The sequence below is a fragment of the Dama dama genome, chromosome 5, assembly GCF_033118175.1.
Source record: "Dama dama isolate Ldn47 chromosome 5, ASM3311817v1, whole genome shotgun sequence".
Taxonomy (NCBI): domain Eukaryota; kingdom Metazoa; phylum Chordata; class Mammalia; order Artiodactyla; family Cervidae; genus Dama; species Dama dama.
This window is the reverse complement of record NC_083685.1, coordinates 42,479,971-42,505,259: the sequence shown is the minus strand read 5'-3', so window position 1 is coordinate 42,505,259 and position 25,289 is coordinate 42,479,971. Positions and strand designations below refer to the sequence as shown.

Genomic DNA, 25,289 nt, shown 5'->3' with positions numbered 1-25,289 from the left:
CTCTACATATACTTTTTGTTTAATTCTGATTTTTAACTCTTCATGCACCTTTTTTTTTTTTTACCCAATTTTAGCTGAATGGACACCAAGCTAGGCACATAGTGAAAAATCCTCTGTACAAGGTTACAAATGTAATGACAAGTTTGTCCATTTCAAAATAATTAAGATTTGTACACAACACATATAACCCTTCATTTAGATTTTGTGTTTATAACCTAACAAATGACATTCCAGGCAACTTTACAAAAGTTTAACTAGCCTACATTTTTGACATAATACATTGATCATAATCAAAGATATTTCTTGGTCAGGATGCACACGGAAAGATAAAGCTTTAAAAAAAGAAGAAAAGAAGAGCAAATGGTTCCATACTCAGAGTGCAAGTGGGCAGGTTGGGTTGGTTGCCGCTCATACACCTCAGAGTTCCCAGCAGGACGTGAAACTGACTTACAGAGCTGTCATTACACTGTCAGAGAAACTGTACCATTTGCATTTCGAAGCAGGAATTAAAGGTGTGGGCTTTTTGTGTTTGTGTGTTTTGTTTTTGTGTGGGGTTTATTTTTGTTTTGTTTTCTTTTTGGTTCAGCATAACTTGGAACGTTTGAAAGCTTTTCAACCTAAATGTGGGGAAAAAACAGGTAAGGCATTATTTTTGCACAAAACTAGCATTCCTAATAGTGCAAATGAATCTGGTACCTCTTATAAATGGTGAGAGGTCATAGACTTACTAGAATTTAGATTTTCTTTCTATGGCTTGACAGATTATCCCTCTATATATCCTACTCTCACCCAGAGCTGTTGCTGTAGTCAAAAAAGAACTGTAAAGAGTCCACCTTCTTCTGTATCCAGCAAAAGGTTTCTTGCTCATATGCAAAGAAAAAAAAAATCTGATTTTTAAATTATGCTGAGTTAATGTACAACTTGGATTCATAAGAAACTTCTAATATCTGTAGCAACAGTTTATCTGGACAACATTCTTTGAAAAATGAGCCCCATAGCTCAAAAATAGTCAATCTAAAAACCTGGGTCATTCTTTCCCCTCCCCTGAATCAGTTACTAAAATGTATTTGAAAAGTTAAGACTTAGTTTGAAAATGTCATACATACAATGGGGATGTATCAGATCTACTATTTGATCATCTGATAAAACTTGCATAGCAAGATGGAATTCAATAAGCCTTTTTTCCTTGTTGACAGTCATCTGGAAGACTTGAAAGGTAACTACTACAGAACTCAAAGCATCACTCGTTAAGTATCAGAATGTCCCTGCCACATGGAAATAAATGTATAAATGAATCAGGAATCTGAGTACTGGTATTAACAAACTAAGGGATAATTTAGGGGAAGTTGGGCTTGTTCCAAGTGCCCATAATTCTAAATCTCATTGCTACTTTTAATTTTCCTTCTTTTAAGTTTGATTCACAACTACATTGAATTCCAAAGAAAATTAACAGGACCTTAACACTATCCACTGTCTTAATACAAAACGCACTGCAGTGAGTGCAAAAACAGAACATTGTACTCAAATTTAATGCTAAATTTATTATTGCTGATAACTTACTAGTTATTGCCATTTGCAACCAGAAAGTCCAAGTTACGAATTAGAGCTTAGAACTCTGACTCCAGAAAACCTGTTACACTTCAGTCTCTTTCCTGTATAAACTTGGTCAAGGGTTAAGAGGTTATCGCAACTTATTGCCTTTCTATTATTTTTAAAATATAACCTATTTGGGGTTTTTTTCCTTTTTTTTTTTTTTTTTTTTTCATTTTCTTTTTTTTCTCCCAAGGAATCCATTCATGTTGGAAGGCCGGATTCCCCAGCATATGCACTAGTGGTTGGCTCTGGAAATATGAGTCACCAGAGTCTGGAAGTTCATTGCTTAAACTTGAACAGCCATTGTGTTGTTGGAAGCCAGGTGGCCAGGTATTGCCAATGGCCAGCGGAATCCCAAGCTGGCCCAGAAGGCAGTGGTTAGGGAAGAGAAAGGTCAAGAGTACTGGTGAAGATGGGACCTCAACTGCCCTTTCTCATGGATGGAATCATGTGATGGCTTCACTCTCCACCTGCCCTCTATCCAGAACACAGTCAAGAGCTGCCAGCAGCAGGACCTTGCTTCTTCCATTTACCCTAAATCTCCAAGCTCCGGCAGCTCTACCCTGTACCTTCAGATCTTCCGGTAATGACCTTTTTAAAACTTTTCTCTTCCCTCATCTGCTATATTTACACATGAATCCCCTAGAATTACTGAAGCTTCAGAGCTACTGCCTGTATACTACAATGCAACAAAACAGTCCGTGGGCCAAAGTATAAATATGATTTCAAGATCCACCACAGTCCTAGAAAATAAGTTTTATGGGCTATTAAATGGTTCTTGAGGGTTTCTCAAGAACCATCTCTGATTCCGTATATTCAGGTAACTAAGAGTTTGTGCTTTGGGAAGGATACAGAGGGCAGTAAGCACTCGTGAGGCTTAGTTCAGCCTAGCCCTCTTTAGAAACTTACTTCATCCATTCTTAGTGTTTAATTCAGCCTCTAGTCTTAGCAGTGTCTTACAATCTACTCTTGTGTTTCCTCAACAAGTTGCAAATAACACACTTCTCACAACAATGATTTATAAATGACTCTGAAAAGAAATTCAATCAGAACTGCAAGTAAATGTATTTGTGTCGCTCAGGAGTGATGGGTTTCCACTCGCCCCCCGTGTCAGAGCTCTGGTCTCCTGCACCATCATGCCCGTTTCATCAAGAGGCCAGAATGCTTCTCCTGATGATGTCTGTCCTCCTGCTGATCGAGCTGCTGGCGTGGACACACTTCTTCTCCGAGGCCTCGCTCTCTGAGTCACTCAGCTCCGCGTCAGGGACGTACCCGTCGTTCTCGCTGTCGGGCCTCAGCTTGCTCTTGGCCCGCTCCTTGGCTGGGACTCGGCCGAGGCCCAGGTAGGGGTAGTCTGAGTGCTGGTGGCAGGCCCCCTCCGGGGCGTCTCCCGGCGGCTGGCGTTCCCCCTTCTTTGGAATCCGGAATCCGCCCCAGTTCTTCACTGGGCTGGCAGGTGTTGTAGGCACTTTGACTGCAGACTGGGTATAGTTCACTTTGATGAGGGAGCCGTTGCACTTGGGCACCGCCTCCTTCCTCGTGCCCGGCGCTGACTGCCCCGCCCCAGGGGAGGCGGCAGCTCTGGCGTGTTCCGCGTGCCTCTGGGACACGTCTGTGGACCTCAGAGGCTTGTGACTCTGTTTCAAAGGTCTGTCCTTTAAGTCTCCCTTGCTGAGGTCACAATGAAAACGATGGTCTCTTCTGTTCCCGTGGTCTGGCATCACCACGCCATTTTTCTGTTGTGCTGATACGAGCCGTGCTTCTGCAAAGGTCTTTTCAAAACTCAGAAAGCTCTCTGGGCCCACTGTCCCCTCCCTTCTTCCCCCCAGGTCTGGCTGCTTTAGCGGGGTTTTGCCTTCGCTCCCTGCGCTGTTCTGCAATGGATCTCGCTTGTGGGGCTTCTTCAGCGAGTGAACCAAGGAAGTACCCATTTGCTTCCTGAAGAACGCAGAATGCCACTTCAAGTCCTCTATCTTGGGAGCGTCAGGGCCCACAGAAGGACTGTTAAACAGAAGCATGTTTTCCAGTGAGGAGGAGGAGCAAGAGGAAGAAGGCACACCTGTGAACATAAAAACCAGAGAAAAAGAAATTACAGCAGAAGCAAATCCAGAAAAATAAAATCTTAGACCCCTTAGCATGGCCCACTAATACAGACTTCCCACCCCAACAGTACAACATACAACCAACCAGTTTGTAAAAATTTGGTTTTTATAGTAAAGATACTACCTGCCTTGAGAATCTGAATGCTCTAGATGCTCTTTTCTAAAACAGCTTAAATTCACGTAATTTTTTTCATGAAACTGTCTTTTCAAGGAATACATTTGCCTTCAAACAAAATAACTGATCTGATTTTCATATGTGATTTACTGCAGAATCTTTCCATGGTCAAGTAAGCATTGCCTCCACCACCACCCGGTCTCAGCACCCGCCTTGCCTGCCGCCTGGGAGCAGCAGAACCACAGGGGCAGGGAGTGGGGCTGTTAAGCTGCTTTCTCCAAGTTATCTATCCCTCACAGGGCTCTAATGAGGATAAATACACATAAATTGTGAAATGAATAAAGGAAGGTGTTTAAAAATCATTCTTGACACAGAGTACATATGTTTACTCATTATATGTACAACACTTGTGGAATTAAACTGAATTATCATCTAAACAAGGATAAGTTAAATTGGTGTTTTTCAAGCACTTTTTATGCAAGTCACATTAAGAACTAAGTTGCACAATCATAACCCAGTAAAAGTGCACTTTTCATGCAACCATGTTAGCCTTCATCACCTGACGTACACTCTGACATTTTCTGTTCTGTTTCACTTGTTTTAATGCTGGTGCTGACCTGCTAAAATGCATCTCACAACCCAGTAACAAACTGTAACCCCCAGTTTGAAAAATACTGGGTAAATCCCTAACATGCTAGAGTTCATCAGAAGGACCATGTTCCTGAAGAAGCCTCCAGAGCCTCAAAACAGTTGTCATATTCTCTGAGCCATGAGCCACCAGGAAACGAGGTTTCATCCAGAGTAGCACAGGAGTCCATGTGAACCTACTGCTGAGCAGGAACGGACAACCGCATGTAGACAGAATGAGCTAGCAACTCTAATGGGAGCATCACCATGACCACAGGGGAGGGGCTTTTCCCATCTGCTGTTTCAGAAATGCCTGCTTTCTCAGTAACCAAACTTACGGTCAACCTTCCCACCACATTTGTATGTCTTTAACTCAGTCACCTGCTGTGGGAAAATAAAAAGGTAAGAGGTACTGTCCTCTGATTTCCATCGTGACTCGGGATGCAGGCCTCTGAGGAGCCTCTGCTTCATGACTCCCACCAGCACTGTCCCCGCCGAGGACACTCACCCAAGCAGAACGGCCCTGCCCATCCCAGAATCACAGCAGTGTCAACATGGACCCTGGGGACACATTGGAGTCACGGCCATCTGCTCTGCCTCATTTGGAATCCTCTCTCTCAAAAGGTAGATCAGGTGAGGCACAAGTAAGAACACAACTGAAAGTCTAAAACTGGAAAAAGGAAAGGGGAGAAAAGGCATCCTAAGGGGCTTCCACTTCACTCCCTGGGACATGGCTTCCAGCCAGTCAGCTGGGGGCAGGAGGACCCCGCCCCCCATTCCTGCTGTGGAACGGCAGAGGGACTTTGGAACGGAGGCCTGCATCACAGCTGTTACACAGACCACTGCCTAACCTTCAGAGGCTCAACCACTTCCCCAAAGAAACGCTGCCATGAAATACAAACAAAAAAACAAAAATGCCCTACAATATCTGTAAGAAATCACTCTCAAGTAGAATCAGATGAAAGTATTCTTTACAGCTTCCTTTTACAGCTTATTTTCCAAGGCAAACTCACTCATTGGAAATCACTCATGACATAAGGGCCAGCAAGTCAGAGAAAGCTCTCCAGGAGCAAAACTCCGTGGGCACGGCTGTGCTGGCGATCCTGGGCCTCTGCTGGAGGACAGCACGCCACACCAGCCAAGTGGACACAGGCAGGGAGGGCCCCCTCTTTTATTTGCATTCAAGTAGGAATAATGAGACATAAGTTCACTTTGGTGAATCAAACTGCTGGTACTGGGTTGGCCAAAATGTTCTTTTGGGTTTTTCTGCACCATCTTATGAAAAAAAAAAAAACAAACTTTTTGGTCAACCCAATATTTACGATACTCTACCTGAAAATTTTTATTTCAAAAATTTTACAACTGAGCTCACAAATGTAGCTATTGATATAACCTTGACAGATCTGGGGAATATTTACTCTTGCAAAGGAAATTATCTAGCATAAAATTATTAAATAAGTTAGTGGTATCAAAACAAGGATATCTCTTAAAACTTGCCAAGCTTTTTTTCCTCTTTGTTCAGCTGACCAGTTACTTCTGGTCACATATATCCAGATAGTTTCAGGTAAACCCAGAATGTCAACATAATAGGTTACGATTATTTCTTTGTTGAGTCCATGTTTCATATTATTTGTACAAAGCCACAAAAGCAGAAGGTTAGAGTAAGCCGGTTGACTGTGCACAAGGAAAGCCGTGCAAAGAGAAGATACGAGCTCCCAAGACCTGGGTAGGTCTACACACTCAGCACTCTTCCTCCTCCTCTGAAATCCTTATAACACCTGCTTTCTGGGGCTTGTGAGCACAGAATGTTAGCACTTACAGGCCTTCAGAGGCCAGAATTCTGGACCAAACCTCTTACAGATGGACAGACTTCAGAGAGGTTCAACAGCTTGCCCCACTATGCACTTGATCTCAAAGTTACTGAAATGCTCTCCAAAGAGAAGGAAGTCCATATCTTAGTTTTTTTCTTTGCCAGGGAAATGCAAAAATAGGTGGCACTAAATAAATACTTTGTGTGGAATCTCAAAAATATTCAAAATTCCAATTACACCAAAATAATCCACTGTAAATGTTATCTAAACGTGGATATGTGTGTTAAGTACCCAATCCTAGGTATATTTACCATATGTTACAGGTAGACCCAAAGGCTAGATAATCAATACATCTTTTTAGGTATCGCCAAGACACTGTACATTTATCAAGTGCTTTACAACACATAAGTTGCTCTTTGAGTCTCACACTAGTCTTCCCAGGAGGGAGCTGGAGATCTTATCCCAACATTACGTGTGAAGAAATGGAAGAGACTCAAACTTTAGACTCACTTGTGTTGGGCATGTAAGTAGGGAATATAGGATTTAACCCATATGAGGCTGAACCCATAGCCCCGTCCCCTAGACCACAGTGCCTCAAATGCCTGAGACTTCCCTCAACAACAAAAGCCTTCCTTTTGACTCTTCTAGAGTAGAAAAGAAAATTAAAAAGACAGTAGCATATTTTTCCCCCTTAACAGAGTGTTATGGCTTACAAACCCCTGCCCTGTTGTTTGACCTACCAGGGCTTAATGCATACCTGAAACTCTTTCTTGCTCCAAAAGCTTAGTGTAAAGATTGAATATCTGTTCCTGGACTTTGCACACAGATCGTTTAATCTTTTCCCTGCGGGTCACCATGTAAGTGAGGTTCCGAACCTGGAACGTAGAGAATAAAGATTCTAAGTGAGCAATATACATTATTACAGTACTTTTTTTTTAAACCTGGGGGGGCGAAAATGTGTCCCTCTAGGTCCTTGACTAACTCTTGAAATCAAAATATAAATGTTTTATGTAATCTCTGACCTCCCTTTGGGATGCTAAGAAGTACCACAGAAAGGGCCTGTAGGAGGGAGCCATGCCCCCAACACCAAACCGGGCCAACAGCCTGGCCATCGGCTCATCCCAGCAAAGAGATGCCCAGCGGTGTCCAAGGCCAAGCATACCAGCTCTTGCCAAAGGACTCTGCTCATCACCCCCGATATCCTCCCATGAATTCTGTCAGAAGCTTTAGAGCAGTTCAGAAGCCACCCCAGTTGCACTTTATCAAGCATCTTCTGAAGATGCAACTAGGTCAAGGACCATTACAGGGAAGAGCCCCCCACAAAAACATTCTTGTGTGGGGCCCACTAGCATGCCAAGTCGTCACCAAGAATCCAAGTGAAGTTCCATCAACTGGACACTGAGCTCTCTGAAATACCTTGGAGTTTACAGGTAGCTAATTTGTTCCTACAGAGCAAACACCTAGGGAGGGTCCTTGCTTTGCCACAGATTTGCTACAGCAGCATCTCAAGGCCGGCTCTCTGCATCACCGCTGGAAACACTGACACTGCCTGCTTCCTGATCCATCCGTCAGTAACAGAAAGAGCCCAGTGCCACGCGCTCCACTTGGCATCTGATGTGCAGCCACTGGGGGACTGCATGCATATCCTCATTAACCTATCCTAACCAATCAACAAATGTGTTCCCCTTTTTCAAAGCCACCTGTGATCAGTCAATACAGAGTCAAATTTAATGACTTAGTCAATAAACTCCCTTCAGTCTCTCAGTCCTAAAACTTATTGGTAAACCCAATCAGTTTACACGGGCCTGGAAACACAAATGTCAAATGCAACACACCAGATACACAATTAAATCTGTCTTCAAGATGTGGACAATACCATCCCACAAAGCTCAGTGGCAAGACCGAGAAAAAAGGCACAACTGTACTCTCCCACCACTTGGGCAGTCCCATCCCATCACCTTCTCGAAGGTCACTCATCTTTTGGCAGCGAGTGGCAACAAGACACACACAACCCTGAATTTTGGCTTATGTTCAGACACCGCCCCTAAAGAACCCTCACAATTCCATCTGTTCTTCCCCAGCTGTGTTAAAGGCAGCCTCCTTTGCAAAAGGACACAAGGTCAGCTGGCTTTCACGTTTGCATTTTACACATCATAAATGGTGTAATTTCCTGGCCAACAGCAGAAACACCAAGTCAGGCTTCTCTTGATCCGAAATGACTCACTATTTGTTTAGGAATTTTCTAACACTTGTTAATAAAAGTAATTGCAAAGAAAATCAGCCTTCCTATCTCAGAGTAAATATTGTTTCAGTGTCATTCACCCTGGTTAAAACACATTCTGACAGCCTCACACCCCAGGCCAGTAAGTAGGTGTCCTTTTTAAGAATTCTGAACCAGTTTGGGGATGGAGGTAGGTAGTGGGTGAGATTCTCTTTACAAATATTCCACCCAGAGGAGATTAAGAGTAAAAGCTCAAAAAGAGGAAGGAGTCAAACCAAGATCCTTATTACAGGCTCATTAATTACTGAAAAACAAACGAAGACATTAAGACAGGGAACCCAACTTGCAGAGATAGGGAAGGTAAATTCTCTGACAGCCCAGTAGTAGATAAGGTTACTCTTCTATTTAAGTCAGATGTACAATAGAGATACATCTCTTTTTCTTCAAAATTGTCAATGGAAATAGAGAACTTGCACTCTATTACTGAAATTTAACTTCGGTGTCTGCAACTTCTCCCAGCAAAGATGTCCACCCTGGCTGCCAAGTGGGAAAACCACACTTCCATTCCCCATGATCTGAGGAGAGAGACATCTAACTATGACCCCAGGGTTTTCTATTGGAAAAATCAGCCTCTGAATAACCCAGGCCTGGGTGGCCACAGTAGAACAGTAAGTGCCCTAAACCTCACCTCTCTTTTCGCAGCCCCTGTATATCGAACTGAACTGAGGCTCCGTCAAGACACACACCTTGCCTGGCCTTTCTGTGCCCCACTAGAGAGGACTTCCTTCCCCTCCATCTTCTCCCAGTCGCCAGCGAGGTGGTACCCAAAACCAGATCTCATACCATGTTAAACCCAGGACACAAAGCAGAGCTTCCCATCATGTAAGGGCCCTAAAACACAGAATGCTGGCCTCCACATCCGGAATCTCTGCAGTCAGAGGCGGGGTCCCAAAGTCAGCAGGTCACACTGCCGCAGGCTGAGGGCCACATGCTGAGAACCACTGCCCTCAGGACCCCAACAATGATCTCAAGTTTTCTTGAATCCCAAACACTGCTTGCAACACTAGAGCTTAACTTGCCTTTCATGGACAACTGTAGCCTCTATCAGAACGTCAAAAGTGACCATCCCACCGCATGTTGGGCAGAACAGTCCCCCAGGACCTGCTGTTTTCACTACCCCAGTGCAGAGGTGGCACATTCTTATCTGACCAAAGTACTGCTTTTGCTGCTGAATTCATATTTTAGTGCTTCCTTCAGAAGACAATGTTTTGGGGGAGAGCAATCCCACCAGAGTGAAGTGGCAGCCTTGGCAACCCGGCATGGCACCCACCACACCGGTAATCGTGTCTTCAGGTTCCCACACCGTTGGGAGTCCATTCCTGTCACCTGTCTGGTCCAGAACTGGAACCCAGTTGTGCAAGGCACCCCCAAGTTGTGTATTTGCAGGAACAACCACCATTATCACTCAACGTTGTCTGCATTTCTAATGAGGCCTACTCACTTGTCAGTTCTGAAGGGACCACATGCCTTGATCCTGCTCCTTCATATTAACTACTATGAAATGTTGATTACCTAGTGTGTGAATTACACTACCTAGCTAGTGTGTGAATTACCCAACACTCTAACTTACTTGAAAACAAATTTATGATTTGTTATTTTCACCCCTGCTCTGATGAGTCTTTTGCCCAATACTGTTTGTAATTACAAATAACTGTACTCTCTGTAGCACAGCCAAGATTTCCATTTTTTTAAAGCCTCCACCCTAACAGGCCTTGTGGCACATTTTGTAAAACATGGTTTTCATTTTAATAAGCTTATTTTCAACTGACACTATATGCCCTAAAATCTTAAAGACTCTTTAAAATAAATGCAAGTAATGCCACACAGACAAAAATCCTGATTTATTCCCTATTCTCATACATCATTGGCATTCTACTTAAAAAGCAACAGTGATGACTCAAAAAAAAAAAAAACTTTAGAATTACAAGTGCGTGTTAATCTGAGTATCTTAGGTACAGAAGAGTTAGTACACCACAAGCGTTTTCTACACTTTTATTCTGTGGTGATTGAGACACACACAGTCCAAACATCAGACTTCTCGTCCTCCCTCCTGAGGACGGACTCCAAAGCTCATGCAACCCCACGTACAGCAGTTGTCGGGCTGGGACAAGGCTTCTCACCAGGATTCCACTTTATCCTTCTGAATCCTTTTCTCATCTCTAACAAAAAGGTCCCCCAGACCTGTGATTGAGGCGAGGTCTTCTTCACACTCACCACCAGGGGGGGCACGGGAGCAAGAGCGCCTCAATGCCGCGCCCCTGACCTCCCCCTGCCTGAATCCTGGTGGGCTGTCACTGTCAGGCTCTAGAATCGTCTCTTCTAAGGAAGGCCCACCAGTACTCTCACTGACATGCCTCCTCTGCCAGGTCAGTGCTGGTCTCCGTGAGAGCCGGGGCTTTTTGGTTCAGTACTTCTCCCACGCATCCCTATTCGTTGCCTACGCTCTCACTTCCAATCAGCTCTGAGTCAGATTCTCTCCCAGGCAGGTGAATCACTAATAAGTGAGGTGCATGGGGGAGATGCATTAACCGTTTCAGGCCACTTGGGTGCCTTTCAGCACAGGCTGCTCCTCCGTTCATCTCCCATGCTCTAATGAATTTAATCGGAGCCGGCTGTCGGCAGTGGGGCAATCGGGAGCTGCCGCAGAAGGTGCTCAGAGACGCATCGCCAATTAGTGAGCTTCAGTCAAAAGCAACCTACAGGGAGGAGGAGGCCGGGGGGAAAAGACAGCCCGCTCCTGATTATTCCTGTAGCAGGAAAGGAGGTCCGGATGGGGACTCCAGAGATGCTGGAGAGCCGGGGAGATACAACATAGCGACAGCAGAAGGGAAGTGCCGCCAGCGGAGGCTGCGGGCAGAAGTGTGATCCAGAAGCGTGAAACAGGGCGTGCTAGCGTGCCCAGGGGCTCCTGGGTCAGATCACAGGCCTCTGTGCACCAGCAGTCCCACCCCGCACCCACACCAGACACAGCACACAGACACGTGGACACAGTCACACGTACAGACAACACATACAGCCTCAGTGACGACTTAGCACCTCGCTGCGGGAGAGCCCTGGGGAAGAGACACGCATGGGTGTGGCGGTGAGGCGCACTCTAGCACCCACACCTGCTCTGCTCAGTGACTGCAAGGGGGAAGGCCCCGTGAGGAGGCCGAGGAGCAGGGCTGGGCCAGGGAGCCAGTGACCAGCAGCCTGAACTTGCCCAGGCTGATCAAAAGACCTCCCTACCTCTGCCCGCCTGCCCCCACCCCCCGCACCATTACATCCACTCTGGCTTCTCAGCCTGTCAACAATTCTAAGCCCATCCCTTGGCCATGTCCCTGGGGCTCTGTTCCCTCTGGCCCTAGAATGAAGGAAGGGAAAAAGACACCCCATGTGATCTCCCAGAAGAACAGTTAAGAACTACAAGAAAGTGTTTAAAATTAGACCAGAGAAGCTCCCCATTCTGTGGTCATCTTGCGTGTGCATACATCGAGTTTCCCAGCCCATAATATATGGAACCAACACCACCTCATGCTGCAGTATGTACAGGGTCTGAGAGTAAATGAACCGGCTACCGTCCCTTGCTCTGGGCAAGTGGCCGTCTCTTTGCCGTCGTCTTCTCTAGGTCACTACAAGGCGTCAGTGTCGATTATTACCCTCTCCAGGTCCTGCCGCAGGTGCGTGAACAGCTGCAGCCTCCTAAACAAGACGTCCTGCTCCCGCTTGGCCAGATTGTCCTCCTCGTCCTTCTTTGGGGTGATGAGGGGCTTGTTGAAGTTGACCTTCCGCTTCAGCTTCCAGTACTGGTACAGGAAGTCCACCACCTCCTCGGGCAGCCGCAGGGCCCTGGCTACGTCCAGCAGGTTGACGAACGTGTAGAACTCGTCCTCCAGCTGCTGCAGCTTCTGCTTGCGGACGCTGACCCGGTGGGCCTCCTCCCGATTCTGCTCGAGGCCAGTGAAGGGCTCCAGCGGATCCCGCGGGGAGCACTCGGGAGCCCCATTCTCCTGAGCGGTCCCCTCACCAAGGCCCTCCTCGGCTTTGCGATGCGAGCTGTGCTTCGGACAGTAGGACTTGAACTTGACTTCGTCGTTCTCTGCCAAGATGGTCTTCATCTCTAGGCCCCGATCAAACGCACAGGTCACGTGGAAGGCCGTGCGACAGTTCTTCACGGAGCACTGGTGAGAAAAGAGAGAGCGAGAAGTGGGGTTAGGGAGCGACAGGACCTGAAGCCCTGCAGGCAGGCACCCTAGCCTCCCACACACACACACATGCACACACACGGGAAGAGCTGCTCTTGGAACACTCGGGAACAGGAAGGCTTCACGTGGATGACCCCGGGCAGATCTAATCGTGTTTTAAATAAGCTATGGCTTAGGATTCAGGAGGCTTTTTTTCATTAACCAAACGGTAACTCTCTTACAAAAGCAACTGCATCCAGAATCACCTCGTAAGGCGGACGTAATTATACAGGTGGCACGTGCAGATGTTCTCAGTACACAGAGTGTATTCTGAGGCATTCACTTGTTTTATCAATCTGAGTTATTTTAATGTGTGTATTAAAAGCCTGAGTAGTGAGAATCTCCTCAAGGAGAAGGACACTAGTCAGAGATGTTACGGGATCATTGGGGCCCTTCCTGTGCCCACCAGGACGAGGCCCAACACAGGTGGCACACTCCTTCCAGCAGCGGGGGTTACTCAAGACCCAGGAGGTGAATTAAAAACTCCCAAAGAGACGCAAGGAACCAGAGACAGCAGGAGACTAGCCTCTGCACCCTAGGGAAGCTCTGCCAGATGCAGAGGCCTCCAGGCCCATGAGGCCGAGCTCTGAGACCTGGTCGCGCTGCGCCTGGCAGTGCAACCTGGAGGGACCTACTGCCAGCAGGTGGAAGGAAGGTCAGCCCAGAGGTCAGGCATTACCCAGCCCCATCTCCCACTCACTGCCCCACCAGGAGGACCATGTAGTGCCTTTGATCCACACAGCAAGCTGGAGGTCTAGCAGGAGAAAAGTGACTAACTTGTCCCCATCTGATCAGTGCTGGGAGAATGCCGGGGAGGAGGTTCCTGGTGGTGACTGAAGCCAGTCCCTTAAAAAGCAATACGGTATTGTGTGAGGCCAAGTGATCCTGGGCGCGGCAGGGCTGTAGAAAAGAGAAGAACCTGCAACCCAGTGGCTTGGGGCCAGCCGAAAAGCTGAATTAAAGTCATTCAATGGAGCCCTGCCCAGCATCATCACAGACGGCAGAGGCTGGGGCTGGGGCTTCTTCCCCCAATTCTTCAGCATTTAAGAGGGGACTCGGCACCAGTCGTGACTCCTTCCATTATGACAAAGTCTCCTCTACCCTCAAGTACAGAAAATCTAGCTCGCTTCACAGAAAATCAGTTCCCCCAAGGGTACACACTTCAAGCACATGAACGAACATAAATCTGTAATTTTGTCTTTAATAATAACCTCAATTCCAAGCAACGTGTGAAATCCGCTTTAGTGGCAGAACACACACACACACACCTGGCCACTATCAGTAAAAGGCCAAGCGCTCCTCCTCCTCAGCAGGCAGCCAAGAGGGGAGGAAAGTGGAACAGACGACGGAGACGCTATCAGTGTTTGGCGCCAACAACACTTTAAATCAGCGCCCCGACCTGCAGGAGGAACACTCCACAGCAGAACATTTATGCTTGGCTTTGTAAAGACGCCAAATGGCCTTCCTCTGGGTTTTCCCATTCAGGTTGACTCAGCAAACAGATGTTACAGAAACGTAAGCCTGAGTCTTTCCAGCTGCAGACATTTCAGGCAGGAATTCTTTAATAAAATCAGTCTATTCTGTGAAGATATGAAAAATCAAACTTCCTTGGCCTCTCCTCCTTCAAATTAATGTCTGGGAAAAAGAGGTCAATGGCAACAACAACAAAAAACCATCATTTTATCATCTCTGTTTAAAAGAGAAGCATAGATCACAGTCGCCTGCCTCCTGGTAAGCATCAGTGAAGGACCTGCTCAGTAAAGGGTGCAATTTCTATCCTCAGAACATCAGGTACCTCGGAAGAAAACGATTTCTATTTTCCTTGGTTTGCACAGCGTGTTTCCTGAAAGTGTTCACATGGGCAGTCGATACACACATACATATACCCGCTCCAAGGTCTTTTTTTTTCTTTTTACTTTGTGGCTTTTAAAAAATTTCTCCTCCGTGTCCTCTGAATACAATTCTCAGGCCAAAGGCTTTTGTCATGTTTTAGTTTTAAGCAGATTCCATTCACATGCAAAAAAATCTGCACTATTTTCAAGGTCCACAGCCAAATCCCACCAGCTGTCTCCTGCCTCACCCTCTGAATATTTTTGTTACATTTTGGATTCTTGAACACCAGTGGAAGTGATAATGAAGAAAAGCACAACTGCTTGGCGTGTAAAATGAAAACTTTTTAAAAACCACCATTCACTGGATACCTTACCGAGAGGAATATCTATCAGCCAAAATACAAACTGATTTTGTCAAATGAGGTCATTTCTTTCAAACCCGCAACTGGTGGTCTGACGAAGCTTGTGCAGTGTGCTGAGCTGCCGTGTTTCCTGCATCAAGAGAGAAGCCACCACCCTGAACCAACACCTCTGCCCTCAAGATGCAGCTCGGGGACTGAGGAGGAGCAGGGAGGACGGAAGAGGAGGGGGTAAGGCCATGGCCCTGAGGGGGCACCTCCCACAGGAGGAAGCCAGCAGGGCCACAGGCAGGACTTGGAGACTTTGGTGGAACAGCACCTCAGACCTCTTAAGACTGTCTAGATGCCAAAAATGTAAGGCCCAGAAATTAACTTCTCTAGTAGTGTTTTATACAACACGGAAAACCACCCGGCCGTCTATATTTTCTCCTTAATACTTCCTACATTATGACCTTCCGTGCTTGCCTGCGCATGGACACAGAAAATGCAGGCACAATTTTTACAAACAGGCTCCCCACCCCAACCCCACCTCCCACACACTGAAAAGGAAAAAAATCAGAAATCCAGGCTGTGCAGAACCCTAGGAGCAGCACCTCAGGGGTGCCCCCGACCCAAATGGTGCTCCAAGGAGTCCCTGTTTTACCAAACACAAAAGCATCAGCATGCCAAGCTGATTCCAAACAGTGCACCAGGACTAGGAACCCACGTGCACGCCTCAGACACCGGCGGGGTCCCTCAGCAGGTGAGGGGGCGACTGTCCCTCAAGTGCCAAGCCTCCAGCTCATCCCCAGGGTTGTCCCCACGACCCCACGCTTGTGGCAGCAAGGAGAGATAGGCACAGACGTTACTGCTGGGCAGCCCAGGCAGATTTCTGAGCTGCCCTGTGATGCTTACAGCTGGTGTTCGGTTACAATCCACCAACAGACGTGTATACCGAGTGTGGCTGCACCCCCCGCCCCCAGCAACCTCAGAGGGCTGTGGGAACCTCACCCTGCTTCCTAGAGTCCAGTCCCATCTCTGAACCCTCTGAGAGTTAGTTCAGACCCCTGCCCTGCAATGCAGGGAAGGGTGGGCACACTGTCCCGACTGAGCTGATTACCTGTATGGATGCCCCAAACTTCTCATTGCAGAGGCTGCACACAAGCGCCCACCGACTGCTGGGGATGTGGGACACCTTCGTGATGGGCTCCATCTTCTCGGGGCTGCCGATGCTCACCTGGAGGCCGACACAGCAAGACAGAGCGGCAGAGGTCATCAGACAGGCAAGGGCAGAGCACAGACAGGAGAAACCTCAGGATGTGTGCCTTCCCCACGACTCTCCTACCAGGGGGTCCCAAGGGGCCAGCGCCCTCCTAGCACAGGTAAAATCCCACTTGAAAGGGGCGAGTTCCACACCTGGGGAGAGGGGCTGGGTTTCTTCTGATGCAAACATCCTGTTTGTAAAGACATTCAGATATACCAACGTTCACTGCTCACCCGAGTGATAGCTCAGATGTGTACGTATCAGGACAAGGTAAGCGAGTACACCTCTGGTCCACAGAGACGTGGTCAAGGCTGGAAATCCATCTTAAATATACTAAACACATTGTGAGCAACTGAGCAAGTAAATACTGACTGCTTTTAAATCAGTCTCTCTCTCTCACTCAAGAAAAGCCATTCTCCTCAGTCAGAAATGTTTACTACATACTAAACAGAAAACTACCAAGATAAATAAGGTGCCCTCTCAGTGTTCAGCCTGGATCACTGAACTGTATCCTGTTAATACCAAACTGTGAGACCCCAAAAGTCCTGAAGCCTCACTTCAAATCACTCAGGTAACTTTTTTCCTCAGCAGGAAAATGCACCAAAATTACACACCAAAAAATGCTAAAATTTGAATCACAAATTATATTCTCAGAGTAAGCCATGCAAATTAAATTAGTCAAGGTCTGGGACTTGAAATAAATTACACCAGACCTGAAATTAAAAAGGTCAAGGCTAAGTAAGAATTTTAATAAAAATCACACAGATGTGACCTAGAGCAGTGGTTCTTTAACCACAACTGTGTGGCCTGCATGGTTCGCCAGCTCCAGGGGATTACAGCCCACCTCAGGGGAAGGCCACAGCGTGAATGCCATGGGTCGACTCCTGGGAGCCCATGAGCAGCGGAGGGCCAGCTGCAACGGCATCTGAAGACAAATCTGAACACCTCCACCCAGGAATCCAACTAGCTGTGGCTCCCAGTTAACATGTCTACAAATGTACACACCGTAAGCAGGTGACCGCATGCTTCAGATTCAATTTAAGGTGGAAAAAGGAGCAGCAATTCACAGGCGTCTTTTTACTGATCAGCTACGATAAGGCCTGCTAATTAATGAATGGCTCCCCGTGACAACGAGCAGCCACCGGCTCTGGAGCTGAGCCGCCCAGAAGGGCACCCACCTCCGGGATCCACAGCGCACAGCTGACGTGCACCCACTTGGTCCCACTGCGCGTGGGCTTCATCGCTCCTCCTTTCTTGGGACACAGCAAACACTTGGGCTGAACGCCCAGGGCGCACGTCCGGCACAGCCAGCTGCCCTCTGGGACCTTGAGGATTCCATAGCAGGCCTGTGAAGACACCGCACATCCCAAGGAAAAGAGAGAAGAGAGTTGTTTTTCCCGTTATGTCTATTAATTTCAAACACCTAGAAAGAGTTTAACAGAACTGCCACCAAAGAGAATTGCCACTCCCTTCAGGAAAGGTGGGTGCCGCACACTCCGGGGAGTTGGGAGGAGCGCCTGAGAAGCACTCATGGACAGAAACGTCTAACAGAAATCTGCTGTGTAGCTAGATATCCTCTGTACCAAGTTTCTAAATATTAGTCAGTAAATCCTCAAAACACTCTTCGGGGCTAGATGGGGTAGGCATCTCTCTGATTTACTGATGCAGGTGAGACAGAGTGAGGAGAACACACAAAGCAGCCGAGTCTCCCAAGGCGATTACATGAGACGCCTCCGGACAGGAGGAAGAACCAAGGGGCAGCCTGGGTCCCCAGGCTGAGCACACTCTACCAGCCTGCTCCCCACACCCCCTCACACCAAGCGAACACCACAGGCGCAGAAAAATGAGACCTTCTAGGCAAGAAAAGAACTTGGTCTCTTTGGCTGATGTTCAAAACAAAGCCTGCTTTACATAAGACGGCAAATCACACAGGACGGCAGTAACTGCAGAACTTGAGGTGACTAAAAGCCACTAAGATGGGTCAAAGAAGAAAAGGCAAACGTCAAAGAAGTGGAGGAAGAAAACCGTGACGGTACCGGGGCACAGTCAGAGCCGTTTAAAAACACCAAACTGTTCAGAACTTTATCCTTAAATGAACTAACTACGAGTCAGGAAGTGGAGAGACAGAGTAACACAGCTCCAATTCTCCAGACAGGAAAAACAGCCACTGTGCAATCTGAATATCCAGGACGCAAAAAGGAAACCACAGGGTGAGTGCAGCAGAGTTAAGTGACACTAAGCCTGGAGCTTAGGAGCATGTGTCCGTGCCGTGAATGAGCCACTGTCAACACAGACTTACTGGAAAAACAAAACAAGACAAAACTTTTTATAGAACTGACACTAAGGTTTCAAATACCAAAAAAAGTCTATATCAGGCACTCCTGAAAAAAGTCTCATTTGAACAGGTAATTTTTTCTTTTTTACTGGAAAAACAAGTCTAAGTAAATTAGAAGATTAAACAAAGGATGCCTTAAAGACAAGTCATGAAGAACATCTCAAAAGAAAAAGGAACTCGAGGAAATACTAAGAGACAATGTGGTGTGGCCAAAAGAACAGAAGACCAGGCCGGGGGGGTGGGGTGTCTAGAGCCCTCCCCCCAGCCCCCGCCCTGGAGTTCCAGTTTCAATTCTGCCAGTAACCCACTGTCGACTCTGAAAAGCCCACCCTGACACCAGCTGACTCATTCATAAAACAGGAGGTATGAGTAGTTTCCAAGAAAAACTCTTTTTTTTCAAACAAAACTTTTCTCAGGATGAGGGGGAAAAAAGTAAAACTGGCAAGGAAAAAAAAAACGAAATGTCATCCAAGTAAAATAGCACGAACAACAAAGGAGCAAAATGGTAGCCACAATGCTCATGATGTTGAGACAAAAAAACCTCTATGAGATTCTCCATTGTCCCAAGGAAAGCTCTCTGGTCATCTGAAAATCCAGAGCTACAAGATGGCTATAATAGCAAAAGACTATGGTTCATGTGTCATCAGGATGAGATGGGGTAAGGCCACACAGCCTGTGAAGTCCTCGGGCAGAAGGGACCCCCCAGGAGGCGGCCAGAAGGACAACCAAGAATCACAAACTTGATTCTTCTTCCCCAGGTCACCAAGCCACCATCCCACACAAGTCATCTCAGCATCAACATGTGAACTCAAATAAGTACCTCAGAATAGTCTTTTAAAGAGATTATATGAACACACGTCCCCACAGAAATACATATTACTTTATTATTGTATTAAAAAATAAATGAAAGAAGAGTCAAGACTGAGAGTCTCCCAAGCTTTTTAAATTACCCTATGCCCATCCTTACTGAAGCAACCACCAAATCCTATTGACATCAGGGAGGACAGGAAATAACATTCAAGAAAAGGGGCTCAGTTTATTGTGATGTCAGCAAAAGTGATGTTTTGAATTGTGTCCGAAAAGTTTATGTTAAAGTCAGTCCTAACCCAGAAGAAAACGGATGCAGTCCATTAAGATGAGCTCACACTGGAGCAGGGAGGGCCCTTCATCCACTGTGACTGGTCTTCCTACAAGAAGACGGCTAAGTGTAAAGACAGAGACTTGGCAAGGACGCCAAGCGATGACAAAGCCGGAGACCAGAGTGGTGCACAGGTGCAAGCCAAGGAATGCTAACGACTGTCAGCAAACCGCCAGGAGCCAGAAGAGCTGAGGAGGGACTCTTCTATGGGTTTCAGAGGGAGTGTGGCCCTGCCGACACCTTGAATTCAGGTTTCCAGTGTCCAGACAGCAAGACAATAATTTCTGTCATTTTAAGTCATCCAGCTGGTGGTACACTCTATTAGAGCAGCCCGAGAAAATTAATACAGGATCCCATTCTCCTGGCTGTAAAAGCAGCAAGAAATACTTCAAACACCCGGTATTAAGAAAAAGATGGGCACACGTCCTCCGTCCCCGACCCTGTCTGTGGCTTCCTCCCGGGCCCCGCTGCCCACCTACCTGGTGCACGCAGATGTTGCACTTGTCACAGAACACCATCTCGTTGCCATCCTCACCATCGGGTGACTGGCAGACGTCACAGACGACATCTTCGTCATACTCGATCCCCAGGCCTTCCTCGGTCTCTATCGCGTGGTTCATGTTGTCATAGCACCGCTGTTCAAATTCCTCCAGGACCCTCTCCATGGTATATTCATCTAACTCGGGCATTCCTAGAGGAAAAATGCCACAAACCTATTTTGATAAATCCCCATATGAATAAATATTATAATATTAGTTATACTAATGAATTCACAGAGAATAAATAATATCATAAACAAATGTATCCTGAGTGTCCCAAATATTATCTGTTGAATGTCTCTTTGACCCTTTCAAGGAAGGATCTGTAAACTAAAAGGCAGAAAGACATATCCACACAACAGTTTGTTCTTTATGATCAGGTACTGAAGACACAGCACTGGAAGGTAGAAAAGTGAAAGATAAATCCCAAAAGGGTTCAAGGATATTAAGTATTGAATACATTAGATTGTCATTTCATTACAACATTATATATAACAACTAACATGTAACAGACTTCAAAACCATGACCGTATAGTATGGCTTGGTTATTTTTTTCAAAAAAACATTCCATTTTTTCAGCTTAAAATGGTGCTGAGAACAGATTTCACTGTGAATACTCAAAATGTTTTTACCTGGTTTATCCCTCCTCACCCTCTTAATTTACTAGTTGAGATGCATAAGCTAATCAGACCCATGAAAGACAGAAATACAAGCAATGTCTGAAGCAAAGACAGCTCCTTGTGAATCAAATAAAATGCATTCTTATGCAAGAAATGACCAAAAATAAACTTTAAGCGGTTATCATGGTTATAACTAGTGGTGGGGTAAGACTTTTATTTTCTTCCATTTGTGGATGTATTCCAAACTTCCTACAATGAAAACACTCATGCAAGAAAGAAAAAACAGGCTGTAAAAAATAGTAAAACACATCTAAGGAACAACAGAAACGTCATCAGAGCCAACAACAACTCTTACGCATTACCGTAAATTTAACTGACACTTCCAGTTTTTAAAAACCTGGAGAACACAATAGTGCTGGCACTGTGATAGGCCCTAATAAACACATATTCAAAAAAGCCACCTCTCATCTCAAACTCTATTTAATAACAAGATCGTTTCTGCGTGGCCAGACGCTTTCATCTCAATTCTTCCTACCAGTTTTGAAAACATCACTGGCTTTGAAAATACAACCCTATACCCTATAATTAATTTTCACCATTAAAAAGACCAATGAAAGCCAAGGTAAACGTCTTCAAGTATGTGTTCAGTACGTGTTAGAAAACTGCATCACTTATCCTGCCAAAGCGCTCAGCAGTGCCTCACTGTCTGACAGAGACCCAGCACTACCCCTTGAACCAACCACAGAAGCCCCCAGCCCCTGGCCATCAGTCCCTCTGCCTTAACTCAGGACACCGAGCCAGTCTGGTGGAATACAGGGGTTTCCACAAAGTCTATGAAGCTGAAACATAGTATTCTGTTCTAAGAGAAAACTTATAAACAGATTCTATAAAGCAACCTCGTCGTCTGCTAACAGTCTAGCCACTAATATCTAAAAGCAAGGTCATGAGGAACGAATCAGCTTTGTCAAAATTCCTAGCTCAGTCCACAGGGTCTTTATTCAGGGGCTGGGGAGCAGCAGGCATGGCGTCACCCGTCACACGCCAGGCGCCACGTGAGGCTCAGGGACCCACACACACACAGTCTCAGTCCTGCAGGGCTTTGAAATCCGTTCACCATTTCATAAATACTTACATAAGCTAGGCTGCAAAGAGCCTGTGCCACCACTTCCCGACCTTGACCTACAGCACAAAGCTAATTAATCCTCACAGCCTCTCATGGGGAACCCAGACTGGGCCTCACTGACTTGCCACCCCACACACTTCAGGCAGCCCTCAGCAGTCAGCAGTGGCGCGCAAGCCGAGACCCATGTGTCATCCTGGTGGTGACACTAGGAGATGCAAGCCAAAGAGGTACGGGAGCCCTGAGCTGCACGCACACAGGAACTGACTGATGCGCAGAGAGATCGCCGTGGGCGGGGGCACCACGAAAGCGGGGCTTCACCCAGGGGGAGCCAGGACAGACACACGGAGCACTCAGGTTTAGGAAAGGACCTCAGGGGAATCGCCGAGGTGAAAGCACAAGTGCCATGTTTGGAAAACGGTGCGCTTGGCTGCAGTGGAGTTTACTGTGAGAAACAGCAGGTCAGTGCTAAAGAAGGGATCTGAAGAGCTCAGCCTCCTTACTTTCCTGGAGGTAAGGAAGAGGCAAGTTCAGGGCTGGAGGTCAGGGTGGGAGCCAGGAGCCCTGCTCCTCCCCCGTGGAAAACAGCCCTTCTCAGTCCCACCACTCGCCCAGGGAGCACACGCAGGCACCGGGTCTGCCACAGCCGGACGCGCAGGTCTGAGGCTGAGATGGAGCCGGCGCCCCAGGTGGTGAGGAGCTTCTCCCCTCACCTGCAAGCCTCTACTCATCACAAGGCAACAGAGCCGTCTCTCACCCATCTCCTTAAACTCCTCGTTGGTCAGTTCCAGCCACGCAGCGTCCATGTCGTTGAGATCGTAACGACACACACTGTCGGCCAGCGTGCGGATGTCAACGTAGCCCAGCTCCGGAGGCTCGGAGCCTGACGAGACAATGTACTTCTTGGGCCTGATGAACATGAGGGATTTCTCTTCAGATACAACCCTGGTTAAGAAGAAAAGGCAGCCGGGTTACCCTTCCTGCCACAAGGAAGCAAGTCTGTCTGTCAGAAGGCCCCAGGTGAGCGTCCACCTCCAACCCCCAAACCCCAGGTCACCGCCTGGTTAAGAGTTAACACCCTAACATCACTAATAAAATAAGGTTGGAGTCATTAAAGCCCCTAAAATAAAACTAGATGACAAGTTACAAAACTACGGAAGTTGTCACCACCAGCTTCTTCCGTGTGGCTTCCCAGGACCCCGAGTGCCTGCCGCCATCTGACAGCGGGGCACACACACAAGAATGCACTCTGCCCTAAGTGTCAAGGGTTAACATCTGAAGCTCCCTCCACGAACCAGGCCTGCCCACCCCTGCTGGAGACCACGAAGCACAGGGTTCTCTGGGACACGGGGGAGACAAGAGCAGCCACACAGACAGCGGCTACAGCAGAGCGCTGGAGAGCCGAGGGGAGAACCATCACCTCCAGGGCTAAAACTCAGGCCTCGACCATTACCAGGCAGCCTAAGAATCAGAGTCCCGGCCACGTTAGGGATGCTCCCAACACACACCGGGGATCCCAGGACAGAAGGCAAGGTCCCTCTGCTCCTCCTCCTTCCACCTGTGAACACCTGGAGAATGCTGTCCTTGCACCCGCTCAGGAGGAGGACAGCACTTGAGACGGTCCAACCACTGCTGACTGGAGCCCATGGCGGCCCAGGAGCCCCTCACATCCACACTGTCCGTCCACCTCCAGGTCTCAGGGTGCCGGCAGTTTGCATTAATACCCAGCTGTCCAAGGAGTCTGTCAGAGTATTTCCAACACCCTTATAATACCAGAGTGACTTTATCTATTAATATATGACACTGAGATAGGCAAATTTAAGGGGGTTTTTCCTCCTACTCAACTAAGGGCAGGGTTTCAGGTGAAAACTTCCAGAAGCTCTGTGGGTGTTTACTTGTCCTTTGCTGGGCTCGGAACGCCTGGGATGGGGACGCCAGCGCCAAGCAGTTCCATGGTGCCGTGCCCCAGGGGTGGGTGACTCCTGAAGAGCCCAGTGAACACTCCACTCACTCCCCAGATGGCAGTCCGGCCTGGGAGGGTCATTCAATCCTGCACAGTTATGGGGACATTTGCCCCAGGGACCCCTAACCCAATAATCAGACTCGATCATCTCAAGTGCCTGAGGACATGATGGGGGTGAGGGTAAGCTCAGTCCACACTCAGTGATGGTGAAAGAGGACGTTTCGCAAAGCAGGCAGCTGACTGACAACAAGAAGGCAGTGAAGCCAGGTGCTCCCTCCCTGGGAGGAGCCTCAGACAGGTGAGCAAACAGGCCCAGCTTCATGCTGAGGCGGGTCATCAAAGACCGACCCTCAAAACCTTTCAGGGGAAAAGAGGTTTGGAAGTAAAATCAATAGAAAGTCTCTAAGAACATGTGGGCAAAGTTTATCCAAGGAGGACTCTAAGGTTCCATCCACACAGCCCTAACCTGACAGGACTGCTCACCCCCGTCCTCCCCGAGGTGGAGGCAGACACCCCTCCCCAGGAAAGCAGCCTCCAGAGAAGAAGGAGCCACTCTGCCTACATCCAGGTGTCCCACCCTGCCCCCCACTTCCCAGGAAGTCCTGGAATTTACCTTCCTCTCGAGGAGAGCAGCACCTTCCCAAGGTGGAGGCCCACAGCACCACCTCTGGACCATTTCTCATTCCCCCAGAAACCCTACTGCTAACTCCAACACTGCTCCCCGCAGCCGGCTGGCTCTAGGGGCAGTCAGACCACTGCTGCGGGAGGGGTAGCCCCTCTCCCAGGTACGTCTACCTGGCCACAGGCTGGGGGATGGTCCCAGGGCTCACTGGCACCTGGACCCCTTTCTCCCACTCCTGTCTCCAGGGATCCGCCAGCACGTAGTACTCGTCCGGGTTCAGCTGGTAGGAGTCATGGAGCTTCATGGCAGTGATCAGGTCTGTCCTAAACACCTGGACAGGGAGAGAAAAGGGTCATTGACACTGGGTATTTGCATTCTTCTTCAGAGCACTGGCAGCTGCAGGGTAACCATGGTGCTGCCATGTAACCAGGTCACTGTTTCAACAGAGAACCAGTCTGACCTACTGAGGAAAGCCCTGGGCCTGCCACACCCTGGGCCATGCTCAGGACGGGAGCGGCAGCAGCTCAGTACCCTCACCCCCTCCCTGGCTCTGCAAGACGGCCATGTCTGCGCCAGCCACCAAGACTCAGGAACCTCAGTGCCCTCCTGCAAAACTGCTAAGAGACTCCCAATTCAGCAAGCAGGCTGCTGAAGACAATGCGCCTAAAAACCCCTGGAAGGAGACATTTCACTCAAGGGCACCTTCCTGGTAAATATTTAAGAACTAGAACTCCACTAACCATGTAACAACACCAAGCCAAAACCC

The 25,289-nt window shown here is 47.7% G+C and overlaps 1 protein-coding gene across 12 annotated transcripts in view; it reads right to left on the bottom strand.

Annotated features, from left to right (window-relative positions):
* Positions 1-519: 519 nt before the first annotated feature.
* The window catches only part of JADE1 (jade family PHD finger 1), a 57,992-nt gene continuing 33,222 nt past the window's right edge, over positions 520-25,289 (bottom strand). For 11 of the 12 annotated variants that reach the window (XM_061142340.1, XM_061142339.1, XM_061142342.1 and 8 more), the window contains exons 4-11: positions 24,697-24,854; positions 22,696-22,883; positions 20,139-20,350; positions 17,365-17,532; positions 16,043-16,159; positions 12,168-12,689; positions 7,006-7,123; positions 520-3,652 (exon numbers count right to left, since the gene is read on the bottom strand). In XM_061142340.1, the coding sequence (XP_060998323.1) occupies positions 2,742-3,652; positions 7,006-7,123; positions 12,168-12,689; positions 16,043-16,159; positions 17,365-17,532; positions 20,139-20,350; positions 22,696-22,883; positions 24,697-24,854 (2,394 nt within the window). In that variant the 3' untranslated portion in view covers positions 520-2,741. Of the gene's footprint in view, positions 3,653-7,005; positions 7,124-12,039; positions 12,690-16,042; positions 16,160-17,364; positions 17,533-20,138; positions 20,351-22,695; positions 22,884-24,696; positions 24,855-25,289 lie in introns of those variants that run through there. The other variant, XR_009692882.1, reaches the window with a different exon arrangement.